This window comes from Scleropages formosus, chromosome 4, assembly GCF_900964775.1.
Source record: "Scleropages formosus chromosome 4, fSclFor1.1, whole genome shotgun sequence".
NCBI classification, from domain to species: Eukaryota; Metazoa; Chordata; class Actinopteri; order Osteoglossiformes; family Osteoglossidae; genus Scleropages; species Scleropages formosus.
In genome coordinates this window covers 26906315-26922080 of record NC_041809.1, presented here as the reverse complement: position 1 = coordinate 26922080, position 15766 = coordinate 26906315, and the positions used below count along the sequence as shown (strand labels likewise).

General features: G+C 42.9%; 2 protein-coding genes and 2 non-coding genes across 7 annotated transcripts; 3 read left to right on the top strand and 1 right to left on the bottom strand.

The window, feature by feature from the left end:
* Positions 1-962: 962 nt before the first annotated feature.
* On the bottom strand, positions 963-8050 carry rab34b (RAB34, member RAS oncogene family b). 4 transcript variants are annotated; one of them, XM_029250772.1, is made up of 11 exons: positions 7785-8043; positions 5323-5445; positions 3838-3929; positions 3668-3733; positions 3330-3431; positions 3185-3249; positions 2979-3030; positions 2791-2872; positions 2589-2679; positions 2246-2353; positions 963-1883 (listed from the first exon to the last, which is right to left on the bottom strand). In XM_029250772.1, the coding sequence occupies exons 2-11, from the start codon at positions 5374-5376 to the stop codon at positions 1816-1818; spliced, it is 780 nt and encodes a 259-aa protein (XP_029106605.1). In that variant the 5' UTR covers positions 5377-5445; positions 7785-8043; the 3' UTR covers positions 963-1815. The 4 variants fall into 4 exon arrangements, with proteins under 4 accessions (XP_029106605.1, XP_029106606.1, XP_018586029.2 ...); XM_029250773.1 differs by lacking the exon at positions 2589-2679 and having other exon boundaries at positions 2774-2872; XM_018730513.2 differs by having other exon boundaries at positions 1803-2353; positions 7785-8049.
* Positions 8051-10176: 2126 nt separating this feature from the next.
* Positions 10177-12749, top strand: rpl23a (ribosomal protein L23a). Its single transcript, XM_018730572.1, has 5 exons — positions 10177-10268; positions 11179-11359; positions 11835-12011; positions 12290-12359; positions 12682-12749. The coding sequence occupies exons 1-5, from the start codon at positions 10244-10246 to the stop codon at positions 12694-12696; spliced, it is 468 nt and encodes a 155-aa protein (XP_018586088.1). The 5' UTR covers positions 10177-10243; the 3' UTR covers positions 12697-12749.
* LOC114910455 (small nucleolar RNA Z17) lies at positions 10939-11008 on the top strand. Its single transcript, XR_003797647.1, has one exon. It is a non-coding gene; the product is annotated as a small nucleolar RNA Z17 (small nucleolar RNA).
* On the top strand, positions 12542-12608 carry LOC114910454 (small nucleolar RNA SNORD42). Its single transcript, XR_003797646.1, has one exon. It is a non-coding gene; the product is annotated as a small nucleolar RNA SNORD42 (small nucleolar RNA).
* Positions 12750-15766: the final 3017 nt, after the last annotated feature.

Here is a 15766-nt window from a genome sequence, read left to right as displayed (position 1 = left end):
GTTCGGGTGCAGGTTGAAGTTTGACTCAGGATGTGTACGGCTAGCATGTTCTCAGGTTTTTTTCAATCTAAAGACACGGAAGAAGGCAATGATGAACTGTTACTGTACTCTCCCTTACCATGGAGACCACCTGAATGGTCACCATGAGTTGAATTCAACAATAAGGCGCTTACCTAATTAAATTGCACCAATATACAAAAAAAAAATGTACTGAACTTATTTATCTCCAGTGTCTGTTATGCATGATGTGAGACGGTCCATTTGGTAGTCAGTAGTATACCGATTTTGGGTCTTCGCTTGTCATCAAAAGTCTGTTGATTTGTTGCTTTTGAGGAAAAAACTGACCCAGAACTCTTCCACTTTAAATACCCTACTGCATAAATTGGCAAACAGATGTAAATTGCTTAGAATGAAGGCATTAGCTAAATGGAAAATCAATTATATAACTGTTAATTTTCCTTAAACACAGACTGAATCCGAGGTCATGGATTTTCACCCCATTTTAAACCAGACAGCTCACCAACTTCTACAAGGAGCTAACAGGCAACAATGACCAGTGACATTGAGAGAAGACAGCTGACCTTGAAGAGATAAAGCTAATGGTTGACTGTAAAAGTGAGTGTGACATACAGAAGATATCACCTGACAGCTAAAGTTTTTTGCAATAAACCTGATTAGTCTTTGAGATAAATCTAAAACATTAAAAGCAATAAATAAAAAAGGCAACAAAAGTACATTTTTTCTTTATAAATGAGTAAAAGAAAGTTTCCTTCCCAAAATACTACTCAGAAAAAAGACAATTTCTCTAGAAATGTACTTAAGTACAAATAACAGAGTAAATGTAACTCAGTAGGCCTACTACCCACCTTTGAAAACAGTATATGGTAAGAAATGTTAACTGTAAGTTTGACTCCTCATAAAAAGTCAATGCTGATTTTACTTTCTCATAAAATGTACTAATGTTAAATATTCCAACTAAAGGGACAAACTACTAAATCATGTGGGATAAATACTCTGTGAAAATACAGTGCTCTTCATTATTAAAAAAAGCAATAACCCTGCATAGTATCGCCTTGAAAAGAAAGTTCGGAATGCAAATAATTCCAATAAGCACTGAAACTCTTGACCCCAAAACACCAAAATGAGCATTGCGAAAAAAAACAAGGCAGAATTGGTCACATGGCTCAACTGTCATCGCATCTCAAAGGGCAACATTGTGAGCTCTAGATGTTTTTCCTGACGTGGGAAGCCAGAGGTCTAGGAGGTGGCCTTGCGCCTCCACGGGGCAGTTATGGCCACAGATATGATACAGCCCATTAATCACAAGAACATGTGGCATCATCGTAAGCACAGACTGCAAATTATATCTCCACATGTGAGAAGCATAAAGAGTAGGCACCAGAAGACCTCTCACAACAGTAAGACGTTGTCCTCTGTTGCACTTCGTAGAGTTTGTCAAAAAGAGGCACGAGAAACAGCCTGTCTCCTGCCACTGGCAATTACCTCTCTCTCTCTCTCTCTCTCTCTCTCTCGCAACAGCAGTGGCAGGAAGCAGAAGAATACAAGGACGAAAAATTACACGGACGGCACGGGATGGACCAACGCTCGAAATATTTAATCTCCCTCCAAGCGCTCATGTGGCGACCACAGCAGTTTTCCAAGTTTTTAGCCTACGTTCCGGTTTCAGCCTTGCTCGTTATTCGTACTAACAATCACGTGCCGTCACATCGGGTCACGCTTTGGTCGTCTTTGGTTTTGTTCTTATCTCCCGGCCCGAGATCCGAGGAGGATATTCAGCTGCGGCAGTCCTCCGCATCACTGGCAGCAGCCGGAACGCTTCTTCTTCGACTTCAGACCCACGTCGATGGAGTCATTTGTTATTCCTGTCACATAAAGTGGAAACAGTAATGATACGGAGAAAGAATTTTTCAGTTGTTGCTTTACAAAGCAAAATTTTTTAACCTTGTGAGCTGCGTAAGCAGAGGTTTTGCACCATGACCTCGTTGTGAACTATCACCGTTGTCATACTATGCCCATAGCAGGTGTAAATTAAACAAGTCCCATGGATACTAGCCACCATGGGCTCCATATGCTACAGGGCACATATTTTTAACTCAGTACCCGTTAAAGCATTTAAAGAACGCTGTAATCACAGCCCAGTGCAAGTCCACATGTCGGAACCCGAAGAGGAAAGCGATCGGATGCCGGGATGCAATCCTGTCCGTGTTTCTTAACGGCCACTCACGGACAATGCCCTCGGTGCGCCTGGACTCGGTCTTCTCCAGCTCGGCCAGCACGCTCGCTTCGAAGGTGAGCGATGCCACGCGGAAGAAGAACTCTCTCACGCTCTCCCCTGCAACGGCAGCAGGCGAGTCAGCCTGGCCCCGTTTGCTCCGTAGCAGCAACATGACTGGAGCACAGTTGCCCCCTACAGACTTACTGAGAGCCACACCGACGACAGAGATTGATAAGGAATTTAAAACAGTTTGTTTTTAAAGTGTATTTGAGCGAATACATTAAACCATCGCCCTGTTTCACGATCTTGCCAGCCTGAAACAGAACTTGAGAGCCGCACAGCGAAAGAAGACCTGACAAGGCAGACACAGCCCAGTATTCTGCTCTGATCTCCGCAGAGAGCTTGATGGCTTCCTGCTCAATCTCGGAGAACCGATCTGGAGACTTCGTGGGTGGGGTGGTGGGACGTAAGAGACAAAATCAGAGATTTTTAAGAAGAACGGCTCGGCGCTACTGATCTCAGAATGACAGCAAATACCTCCAAAAGGCTCTCACCCTCAGGTCTTTCTTGGTGCCCACCAGAAACAGCAGCACACTGGAGGGGTCATTCTCCTTCATGGCATCTTCCAGCCACTGTCTGAAAACACAGAGGCCAGGTGAAGGGGGCGGCTACTGCTGAACTGCATCATGGTTGCTCCCACGTCTAGCCAAGCTTAGCAGAGAAAAGTTGGCTCTTTTCCTACCTCACATGAACCAGGGAGGCTGCATTGTTCACATCAAACACGATTATCATGGCTGGGGAGACAAATGACAGCGGATGTCTTGGGCCAAACAGAAGGATGTAACAGCAGTTCAGCATTATTCCCCTAGACCCCTCAACTTGAATGACACCTGAAAGTCTTGGTGCTCAAAGAGAACGGCGGAACGCAAAGAAAAGTGGCCGTCATACCCTGAGCTCCTCTATAGTATGTAGAAGCAATACACTTGAAGCGCTCCTGACCAGCAGTGTCCCACCTGAGGACAAGAGTGTAGTAAACAAGGTGAGAGAGCAACATAATTAGAGGAAGATGGATGTATGAGATCAGGGAACTCACAGCTGAAGACTGAAGGGCACGCCCAGCACCTCAAACCTCTCCATCTCAAAGTCTACACCGATGGTCGCTTTGTAGCTTTTCTCAAAGGTGTCCCGACAGAACCTAGCGGAGTACAGAACACACTGACGTGCGCTTAGATGTTGCACTTTAACCAGTTCGCATTGGAGCTTTGGGCAAAGCGGAACATTTTCGAAGAAAAAGTTCACTTCGGAATAGACTGAGCTTCCTGGTCACAAGTCCGATTCACTTTAGCGTGATGATTTCCCTTAATGTTTCCTCCCATCTCGTTCCCTTTGACCCTTGGACTCCCGTGCATCTTTTCATTACACTTTTCTTACCTATGAATGAGGCAGGTTTTCCCCACAGCCACGTCACCCACAACAATGACCTTGCAGACCGTGAACCTAGATGCAAAGGGACACATGAGCGGGGGGGGGGGAAGAGGGAAATTTCAAAACCACCCCCCAGTCAAATAGGGATCTACTCAAGTTGGGGCATTGTTTCTCACCCTGCTCCACCCATCTGCTGATCTTGGCAGGCGGTCTTCACTTTGGCGTGAAACGTTTCATTGGTATGCAGCGCGGCCTCCTTGGTAAAGCACTGGAGAGACAAACGATCACGTGATCGATCGTAATCGCGGACCGGAGTGAGTCCGCACAACCGCAGGTGGAAGAAAGCGGGTGATGGAGACGTGGAGCTGAAGGCCGTAGGCAAAGATGCCAGCGAGTAAGCATAAACACCGAACAATGGACAGCAGTGTGGTGTGTTGGGAAATAAGTTAAACTTATGACGAAAGGGTCATCGTGTGAGAGTGGGCTGACTGCATTCTCACGGAACAGGGCAGAGCAGCACAGCAAATTTACTCTGCAACAGATCCGCTGCTTTCCCATGCGAGTGAATTCAGTCCCCCTAGTTATGTGTAAAAAGAAGGGTGGGGCTAGAGAGGAAGGAAAGAAAAGCTGAATGATTTTCAAATGGCGTGTAGTTTTGGTCTTATAACACCCATTTATACACACACACAGTCTGTAGCTGCTTGTCCCATGCAGGGTCGCGGGGAGCCGGAGCCTAACCTGGCAACGCAGGGCGAAAGGCCGGAGGGGGAGGGGACACACCCAGGACGGGGCACCAGTCTGTCACAAGGCACCCCAAGCAGGACTCGAACCCCAGACCCATCAGAGAGCAGGACCCCGTCACACCCGCTGCGCCACCATACCCCCCCCCCCCCCGATTTATATACAGCTGGGTATTTTTTTCGCTATATCAGTTGAGGGTAAGTACTTTCTGGGAATCTTCAGCTTGCAAGATGACAACTATGTACTAGTTGTGCAAGCAACAATGATGCTTGCTGCATTACAGTACTGAACGTAATAGTCAAAGTTGTTAAAACAAGAGCTTCTTCTTGCCTTTTTGTTGTTGCCGATATTGTGATGTTTTTAATACAACATTTTTACTGTCCTGTGACCCTCATACAGAAACTCCCAAGCAAAATTAATATAAATGAAAAAGGGCAAGGAGGGTGTGGCGGCGCAGCGGGTTTGGTTGGGTCCTGCTCTCTGGCGGGTCTGGGGTTCGAGCCCTCCTTGGGGTGCCCTGTGGTGCACCGGTGTCCCGTCCTGGGTGTGTCCCCTCCCTCTCCAGCCTTGCATCCCGCGTTGCTGGGTTAAGCTCCAGCTTGCTGCAACCCCGCTTGGGACAAGTGGCTTCTGACAACGTGTGTGTGAAAAAAAGGTAAAGACAGGGATCCAAAGTGGCTCAGATTAACGCTGTTCACCTTTGTGTAAAATGAGTGCTACATTTGATGTTGCGTTCAGGAATCAACTACGATTTATTACTAGGACGTTTGTTTAGTGCCTGTAAGTTTATAGCTTCCAGTGGGTGGTATGAATCAAAGCGAGTTGTGTCCTGCTCCTGGCTGGCAGACAAGAGGGATGCTGCATTAGGCATGGGTAATATATAATATATAAAGAAAATAAATAAAACATTCAAGGATTACCCTAGGAAGTTCAGTGATTATTCGGTCCTTCCGAACAGGGGGCAGTACGCTCATGCTGGTCCGTATTACGGCGGGAGCACACGCAGGCAGGTGGACAGGTAGCAATACTGGCAAAAAGCTCACCTACAACAAAAAAAAAAAGCACACTGCAGACCAGGTAGACAGTGCATTTCGGTATCAGGTGGTACAATACTTAAGGAGTAAACTTCTGAGAAAAGCTTGAGTTCAAATGCCAGGCCACTAGTTTTTTTTTCCAGTTTAATTGCTTACATAACTGTGCAGCTGTGTAAACTTATATGACACACACACACAGTCTGAACCGCTTGTCCCATTCAGGGTCGCGGGGAGCCAGAGCCTAACCCAGCAACACAGGGCGTGGGGACACACCCAGGAGGGGACGCCAGTCCATTGCAAGGCATCCCAAGCAGGACTCGAACCCCAGACCCACCGGAGAGCAGGACCCAGTCCAACTCACTGCGTCACTGCGCCACTGCACCCCTCTTCAGCCCCGATACGCTGCTAGGTATTACGTGCCTAGACCCCTCCAAAGCTGCGTGCTTCACCATTAAGTTGTGGATCTCGGTTATACTGTGACAAGCCAGCATTATCGTCTGTAATTTCTGTATGGGCTTCACTTACTAGCAATACCCACACTGGCATTTAAACCCACAACCTTCTGATCACAAGTTTAACTCATTACTATTATACCACACTGCTCCCATTGTTGTGCGATGAACATATTGACTAAGTCGCATCTTTGTGCAACAGAGAGGAAAGCAGCTACAAAGAATACTTAGTAACTGTCATGTGCTTCTTGTTTTGAGTGCAAACTTTGACCCTTCTTGCCAAGGGCCCTGGTGGAAGTGGTCTTGGACAAAGTGACTGTTTATATGACTTTCAAAACTCTCCTCTACTTGCCATCATTGAATTAGTGTGTAAGAACATCGCGACTTACCCCCGGCTGGCAGCTCGGGCAACTTTTGCAGAAAGACTTTTCAAGGCCCGTAATGTTTTTTTACAGTCGTTCCTTCATTTCGCACGGATTTCAGAGTGCGACTGTAGTCTATGGGATGCCGCCTTCTGATTTTCTCAAGTCACCTCTGGACAGGTCAAAGCAGCAGTGTCTCTGACAGCTCCTGGACAGCTTTCACAGAGCCGTGAACCTCCAGACAACGTTTACAGGGCAGCGGAACACGGAGACCACACACACACACACACACACACACAGTGCAGGAACGCGTCTCTACCTCCTCTCTCTCGCACCTGACGCTCTGCCAAGAGAAAACAACCGACGAGATACTTTCATTTCCTCGTTTTCGCCTTTCTGTCCAGCGCTTATATTTTACATGGAGCTGTCAGTTTTGAAAAGAAGCGCAGGCAATTTCACCGACTGACTCTGAAACACCTTTCGAATCATATGGTGACCTTTTTAATGTCCAGGAGGATAAACAGCCTGTACAAGCTGGACTTGTCTTGTGTAGTGCATGTAATTCAGAGATACTTTTAACTACAAGATCTACATTCTTCAGGGAAGTACACACACACACACACAGTCTGAAACCACTTCTCCCAAGCAGTGTCACGGTGAGCTGGAGCCTAACCCAGCAACACAGGGCGTAAGGCTGGAGAGGGAGGGGACACACCCAGGATGGGATGCCAGTCCATCACAAGGCACCCCAAGCGGGACTCAAACCCCAGACCCAAGAGAGAGCAGGACCCAGTCAAACCTGCCGTGCCCCCTTTCAGGGAAGTACTCGTTTACTAATCTTAAATTAATAACTGGTCCCTAAACTATGTAAACAAACAGTGGTACAAAAAACCTTATTTCGTGGTGCAGTGAGTAGCGCTGCTGTCTCAGAGTGTCTGCATAGTACAAAAGGACATGGGTTCTATCCCTGTTCAGTCTGTACGGAGTTTGCATATTCTCCTCGTGGCTGCATAGGTTTCTTCCGAGTGCTCTGGTTTCCTCCCACACTCCAAAGACATGCTGTTCAGGTTCACCCACAGTGTGTGAGTGACACAGAGAGAGTGTGTTCCACTGATATATGGATGAGTGACCCATTGTAAGTAGTGTATCTAGCAGTGTAAGTCACCTTGGTGAATAAGGTGTGTGGGCTCATAACACTACATAGAGTTCATTAGAACTTGCTTTGGAGAAAAGCATTTGCTAAATAAATAAATGTACATTTTAAAACACGAATTAAAGCTACGGAAAAATCTTTTTTCAACCTATAACTCTATGTGAGGAGCCTAACCTAGCGGTGTTCGGCGGAAGATGTAAAAATATGAGCTGCTTCCGAACAAATATTTACAGAACATAGATAGTACGAATCAGACAAAACGACAAACGCGTGACAGTCTTGAGCGTTATACTTTCGTCTCATAAATGGAAATGGTCGGTAATTAATGCAGTTCTTATTAAGTTTTATGAAGTCGATACATGATGTCCAGTGGAAACCTACCGCAGGCTGCACATCCTCGTCCCTCGCTGACGATCAGATACACAAAAGACTTATTAACCTTTGTCAATTTGTATTTTAGCATCAAATACAAAACAATCATCGACGGAATGGTCACTGGTTAGAAAATATCAAGTATTCCTCGCGTTTAAGTGAACGCAGTCCGCGTATGTAACTCCTTCCTGCTCTGAAGCCCAAGAGAGTGCAGAGACCGTGTCCAATACACATTTCCAGACATATGACTTGAATTAGGAGCCGCAGCGAGTCGGGCGGACGGTCACACTGACACACTGAAGCTGCGGTGCGGAACGATGCGGAACGATGCGGAACGGTGCGTGTGTTCTCGTTGCGGCCGAGGGAAGGGCGCTACACACTCGTACCTCTCCGCAGGACTTGACGGCACAGTGAAAAACACTAACCGAAATACCTCGATTGTTTAATAAATATTATACTGTGGAGCGCAGCGCCGTGGGTTTGGATGGGGTGAAGAAGGACGCAAAGGCAGCGTTCATAACGAACGGTTTATTATAGGAACACCGGCACCGGGGAAATAATGCTCGCGGTCCGAGGATCCCGTTTTCCTCAGGACTTGCACCTATTTTATTTTTCTACGGGTCAGAATGGACCACCAGTCTACCTAAAAGTGTCTGGCTCCACACATTGTCCAAATCGACAAAAACTAACATCGCTACTCATCATTTCCGGTAATTAAAGCCTTTATTCAATAAATAAATCCTAAAAAGCTGTCATACCAAAAAATAAAATTAAATAAAACAAAAGCCCATCATTCCAGCCTAGCCAGGCACACTCCTAGGCACGGTTACCCCATTATTTTCCCCCTAAGTGCCCCCAGTGGTTGCATACCCACATTTCACATTATTTCCCAGAATGCAACTATTTACATTTATTCGTTTCCTTCCTAAAACAGTAACGCGGGGTCGTTACAATATGTATTTTTATATTTGAAAATCAAATGGTCCCGTTTATTTACACTGCTGCCCTGTTCATAATTAATTTATATAGTCAATAGTGAAGGCAAGACCAAGAGAGCGAAAGAATTTCCTCGTCGTTAATCTTCATAGATTCAAAGACTTTTTAATTACTAAAAATGTGCAATATATGCTGTCTTTTTATTGCACCTGTAACAGGTATTTCTTTCACTTTTCGTACATGGAGACTGAAAAGAAAATCGGAGAGGAATAAAATCAAATGTTTGCAGGTCACGGAATTAGACAGCAAATATAGTGCTTTTCTCTTTCGCTACAGGCCTTCTACTCTGAGATTCAAGAACTTACTTGCAATGTAGCCTAAATGTTTTTTAAACAGTAGTACTACTACCCCATATGTTACCAGAAACATTTGGAACGGAACGTGGTGCTTTACGTTCTTTGCACATTCCTTAAAAACATTTCATAAAACTCCACGAAACAGAGATGAAGTGAACTGTCGCCTCTTCGCTCCTCCTTTAACCAAAATCCTTGCCCACAGTATTTGTTTCAGCTCATTTACTGCGCGTATTGATTATGACACAGTGCCCTTAAATAAATATTTTAAAATATTGCAACAATGAATAAAAACAGAAAAATTACGGAGACTCTGATAAGTTATGTCTGGTAGAGAATTTATGGTTGCTGTGGGCGTTGCTCCATGGACCATGTTGAAGGAGATGCTGAAAAGTCATAGAGAAAGATGGATTTCAACTTTTCTTTGTTTGTAACAGGAATGTTTGGGGCTCAACGGAATACGGAATAACAATATATCTGTATAACTTTTGATTTGGCAATAATGCTGGTGGGCTATTATATAAATTCTTAGCTCTGGTGGTGGTGGAGTTTATTCACGTTTTGTTACTTCCCCGAGTATATATATATCTTTTATCGTAGTATATACATTTCTCTCCCCCCCCCCCTTTTTTTTTTTATTTTTTTTTTTTAGTTATTTTACTTGTTGCTGTTTTTGTGGTGAAGCAGCTGTATCAAACTCCAGAAATAATCTTGTTGGTCTGATAAGGATGTTTTCGGAATGTGGTTGATAAGAACTGAGGGGTCTGTGCCAAAGTACGTTTGAAACACTATTTTTAAAAATCAGCTTGTTTTGTTACAGAATAGAAATGACCTTGGAAACATGTAGGAGGAAACTTTGTGCAAATAAAAAATATCTTAAAGCTTGATTGTGCCTCATCATCGAATTTCAAAATTACAGTGAAAAATCAGAAAAAAAGATCAGCTCCAACAGTTTAAATAGTTGTCCTTGTCATGTTCTATTTGTTTTTTCCCCCAAAAAGAACATTGCGCTGACTAGGCTAAAAGGACATATAATCCCGCCGCTCTGCTCTCGGTGAGCCCCTCGCCGTACTACATTACCCATAATGGAGAGCAGCAGCTGTTCTCGCGAGTTTAAGTCGGCGTCCTCACCCCTGCGAATAAACTGAAGGAAACCCCGGCTGTTCGTTCTTTCCCAAGATGGCCCCGAAGGCGAAGAAGGAAGGTCTGTACAGCTTCTTCAATAAAGTCTATAAAAATCAATAAAATATCTGTATTAGCCGTATTTTGTTAAATAAAAATGAAAGGTAAATGTGTAATCTCAATATATATTTAAAAAAATGTCCCGAATGCCTCTAAATGTATGTCTCGTGTTGCACATTTGCGAACGGCGTGAGGTCAGGTTAGCGATGTCGCTAGCGTTGGCCGTCAGTAGGTAGGACCGTTTTCAAATTTTATACTTCAAAATACCACTAATACTCCAGTATATTGATTGAATTGTGTACATTGGGGTTGGTATTTTCAACGAATATATATAATTTAGTATGCTTAAATGACATGGCAGGAAGTATAATAGGAAGGCCTAATGTGTAGCAGACCAGTCCACGTGAGAACCGAGCAAAGAACAGCGGCTTGTTGCTAGCGGGTGTTAGTTTTGCCTAATATAGAACAAAAATTTTTCCTTTGATTGCATATGCCATCGTTAGCTAGTACTCCCTTTTCAGTAAGGACTTTACTGACTAAGGTTTGTCGCACAGTTTGCAGATGGTAAGGTTAACCGCCTCTTTCTCATGATCATGATTTGGGGTGTTGAGACTGGCGAAAACTGGTTCTTTTGACATTAGTTCAAATTACCGGGGTAGGTGATGACGTGTTAACTTGGGTTATAAATTAGTGGTGCAAATGATGACCATGATAGCGATCAAAGCATGATAAAATGATTCAGGCATTTCCCTTTGATGCACCTAGCCACAAGTCTTATGTTACAGATACATTTGTATATAAACTGGGTGAAGTTTCCTGTTGCAGCTCTAATATAGCAATGCTAACATTTTCAAGGAAATGTTATGTGTAAATTGAATTAAAATGAGATGGTTGTTCTTGTATTCTACCCCCCACTGATGTGCCTCACTCAGCTGTCCCAGCCAAGACTGAGGCAAAGTCCAAGGCGCTGAAGGCCAAGAAGGCAGTGCTTAAGGGCATCCACAGCCAGAAGAAGAAGAAGATCCGCACATCACCCACTTTTCGGCGACCCAAGACCTTGCGTCTGAGGCGACAGCCCAAGTACCCCAGGAAGAGCGCTCCTCGCCGGAACAAGTATGGACAACTAACTTTGTTCACCTTACCTGAATACAGATTCTAAACTGACACCAGCTGTGACAGAGAGATAGGACATAACTGTATCTAATACAAATTTAATTCATAGTAGACTCAATGTTGAATGTGAATATTGATTTTCAGTGGTGGTGCAAGTGATGGTATGTAGCGATCAAAGCATGACATGGCATGAATACTACTACCCTCATACTGATTCACCTTGAGCTACCCAGAAAATTTCCAGTTAACTTAGTGTTAAGAAACTGTATACATGATGTTTGTTGAATTCAGTCATTACCTATTAAAAGTAAAGTGAATGTATTATGAACAAAGTATTCATCTGGATAGCACTTATAAAGCTGTCTCCTTTAAGCTATAATTGTGACTGATAGGAAAGACTTGGGGTTAATTGGATAGAATTTTAAGCATATTAATATATTGCTGACTATATGGCATTCTTTCCTCTTTTCTGAAGGTTGGACCACTATGCCATCATCAAGTTCCCCCTGACTACAGAGTCAGCCATGAAGAAGATTGAAGACAACAACACTCTGGTGTTTATTGTGGATGTCAAAGCCAACAAGCATCAGATCAAGCATGCTGTCAAGAAGCTGTACGACATTGATGTGGCTAAGGTCAACACACTGATCAGGTACAGCCTTCTTGCTAATGGTCTCATTTCAGCATTGTGTTAAAATGTGGTTGTGATGTTTTAAAGAGAATATCTTGGTATTAACAAGTGGGACTAGTGCTGAAGCCTCTTGTGCATGTGATTGAAACTGTAGTATCTAAAATATGATGCTTTCAAAGGAAGCACTCATGCATGTTGGAACCTCTTAATGTTGTGTTTTATAATGTCTAATTGGAAAATATGAGTTATTGAAAAAAGGTTCTAGAAGTTTGAACATTGTAATTGTCCTTGCTCCATAGGCCTGATGGTGAGAAGAAGGCATACGTACGTCTGGCCCCAGATTACGATGCACTGGATGTTGCCAACAAGGTGAGCACTCAAAATATTTGAAGAAATTTTCCCCCATACTAATCTATTGGGGAGTTCTGTAACATTTTAAAGTTTTGCTGGACCTATGCAGTTTTACTGTAATATTTAAAAATGACTTGTACTGTATTTTATGTAGTTGTAATCTTTAGAATTAACTCCTGATATGGATGGATGTGACTTTTGTACAAATGATGAGAACTTTAATATACCTGAATCACTTTGATGCCTTCAAAGGAACCACTGATGTACAAAAGAGGAAGAGAACTGTTTTGACACTGAACCTTATGTTTTGTCGTTAATACATTTCTCTCTTTATTTTCAGATTGGCATCATCTAATCTGTTCATCACAAAATGTACAGCAAAATAAACGTTTATAAAAATGTCATGTAGATGCTTGTCCTTGTTGGTGTGAAATTTTGTTTACTTAACTGTTTTCATCTTGGCAGGTAATGTATCTTTATATTGTTTCGAGCAAAGAGATCAAAGTTCAGTTCAAAATGTAAAGTTTTTTTTGAAACTGGCAATAACTTCAGAACTTTTGAATTCCATGAGTGTTTCCGTTTATGTATTTTCTCTGGCAACATACATACTACATGGAGAACCTGATTTAGATTTATGGAATATTATAAATGTCATAAATATAATCCAATAGGAATTACAAAATATTTCATACCTTGAAATGCACCCATTTGAAATAGAATGACTTTACAAGGAGTTTAATTTAATACACATACTTTGGCTTATAGTTCATTTTTTCCCTATACAAGGACCAGATTTGGGTTTCACATGCCTCATGACAGTTATAAAGTGCAAGATAATTACATTTATTCGTTCAGCAGATACTTTTCTCCAAAGTGAAGTACAGTTATGTAGTACTTAGTGGACATGTTGCAAGTTTGAAATCTGAATGGATATAAGGTCATCCTTGAATAATTGTCTAGGAGCAGTTGATAATGTAGGGGGTAGCGCTGCTGCCTTTGAACTCAAATGACCCAGGTCTGAATCCGATCCTGCTGTAGTTCCTTTGAAGGAACTTCTGTTTGCTGTCATTAACTGGTTCTCATGTTTGGGGTCATAGCAGTCTGGAGCATATCCCAGAATCATTGGGGGCAAGGCTGGGGGTATAACTGGATGGGACAACAGGGCATCCACACATGCTGTAGGCAATTTAGTATCCAGTTTGCCCAAACTGCATGTATTTGGGCTATGGCAGGAAATCCACAGACACAGGAAGAATATGCAAACTTCATGCAGGCTGAACTAGACTTGAACCTACTGCTAACCAGCCAAATACTGTGAGGCAGCATTGGAACACGGTGCAGCACTGTGCTGCCTCCTTGAGCACCTTACTAATTCTAAATTTCCTTGGCTAAAATTGCCCAGGCATTTAAATGGGTAAATCATAAGTTGCATTGAAGAAAAGCAGCTGCTAAATGAAAGTGTAAATTTTAGAAAATGTGTATGAACCATGCTGCCCTGTAGCTGAGGTATATTGGTGGCCTGTGGATGGTGGTAGTTAAACATCTTATGGTATTATATGTGAGCCATTTTTGATTACTTTTTCTTTTCAAATCTGATGGAAATGTCGGTCCACACAGTAGTTTGTTTTATTTCTAAAGGAAAACATCACTTGTGTAAGACGTGACACACTGAGACAGTCCATTATTTGTAAGGTCGTTTCCCCAAGACGTCCTGATTCAGCACGAGTGGGTAATCCTCCTCTCCCTGGTCCTACAAGTAATCATTACTGGCTTGTCATTCATACTATCATTACCTTTTGATAATTTTCTGTTAGTTTCTTCTATTGTAAACAATACTGAGTCTAACTGTACAGTCTACACCAGATGTGGCAATCTTGACATTACTGATGATGCCATAATCTGGCCAATTGATCAGTTGTCTGTCCTTTGATAAGTACAAAACTGAAGGAGGCTGGGAGATGTGCACTGACATAACCATCTGCAGCATCATACTAAACATAACAGTGCTGTAACTGTTCCTTACTAAAATTTTTGAAGCAGGGTTTTGATATTTTGTCAGGGATTAAGATAAATTATATTTCATGGAGAGCTATTTCAGCATTAGCACAAGTGAGTGATGTATTCAGATAACTGCAAAGCAACATTACTGGAGCGTGCCAAGCAGTCAGGTTCCCATACAGCATTTTGCCTTTATCTTACTGCAGTCCAATCTGAGAGCCAGCCAGGGGAGTGAGGGATATAATAGGCTCCAGTGGAGGATTCTGCCTGATTAATGGAAAAATCCATAGACTGTTCATCTGCATTTAACTACTGTTGAACCATTTAGTGCAATCCAACTGGTCAGCTAAGCCTGGTTTTGGCTTCTCATGGGTGAGCAGCATTATGCAATGCCAGTCCCAATAGGCACCGAAGATGAAGATTGTAGGCCCACACTTGTGAATTACATATTCATATACCCCAAACAAGCTGAATAGACCAGATGAAAATATTTAATGTCTCCTTTCTCTGACCTCAGGGTCATAGAAAAGATTTCTCAATTTCATTGCTGTTTCTGTGCTTGCCATTGTGAAGCAGAATTTCAGTAATCCCTTAGTTTCAGGACTCTAGTGTAACTCCAACCTTCATTCTCATCTCATTTTTAAAGACAGGCTATATACCATTCTTTCTTCTAGCATTCGGGAAACGACCCATAATGCGGACACAGATTTCTTATTCAGAACTCTGTCACCTATGTCTTCCTCTATAAGCTGTCAGCACCGTATAGATGTATCTTGTTCAGGGTTGTCACAGCTTTGTGCGTTTCTGTTGGTCTTTTTGATCATATTTAGTCACCAAGAAGATGCCTTTATACAGTCGTGCAAGTCAAGACCTTTCTCACTGTATTTTACTCAAAGGAGCAACCACCTCTTTCAAATATAACATTGGACTTTAAACTGCTACCTTTTCAAAACATTATTTCATTTAAAACAGAGAAAGTATGAATATTCTGTAACTGAATTCAAACCCAAAGGAAGTCAGACTGGTTGTGTGGAACTCTAGGGTTTCATAGCACTAATTGACGAGAAGCAATGCACTCTTACCTGAAGAAAGTAAAATTAAAATGGGAAAATGACTACTCAGTCTTCATCACCGGGAAGGTATGAAGGGGGTGAATAGACAGCCTTCAGCCACTTTATGCATTCCTACTACTGATGCTCACATCTCAGCACCCTATAGCATAGATGATAAAATAATAAAGATCACCCACCTTGCTTAGGCCCTGCTGCAGACTCATATGGCAAAGTCCTACATTACAGTGATGTGTCACTGGTCCTCACCTGCTCCATATGTACTTCCTTGAACATCAGTCAGAAAACTGTTTGATGTTCGACTGGATTCACCTGTGGAAATGAATGCTCACCTCTACATGCTCATGTGTCTAAACA

What these genes read in the sequence shown, in the direction of transcription:
- rab34b (XM_018730513.2), bottom strand. Translation starts at nt 5,376, where the DNA reads ATGAGCGTACTGCCCCCTGTTCGGAAGGACCGAATAATCACTGAACTT. An exon ending in CAGCAGATGGGTGGAGCAGG is followed by an intron (nt 3,734 to 3,837) that starts GTGAGAAACAAT and finishes CTTTGCATCTAG; the next exon opens with GTTCACGGTCTGCAAGGTCA. An exon ending in ATACTATAGAGGAGCTCAGG is followed by an intron (nt 3,031 to 3,184) that starts GTATGACGGCCA and finishes TTGTCTCCCCAG; the next exon opens with CCATGATAATCGTGTTTGAT.
- rpl23a (XM_018730572.1), top strand. Translation starts at nt 10,244, where the DNA reads ATGGCCCCGAAGGCGAAGAAGGAAG. An exon ending in AGCGCTCCTCGCCGGAACAA is followed by an intron (nt 11,360 to 11,834) that starts GTATGGACAACT and finishes TCTTTTCTGAAG; the next exon opens with GTTGGACCACTATGCCATCA. An exon ending in AAGGTCAACACACTGATCAG is followed by an intron (nt 12,012 to 12,289) that starts GTACAGCCTTCT and finishes CTTGCTCCATAG; the next exon opens with GCCTGATGGTGAGAAGAAGG.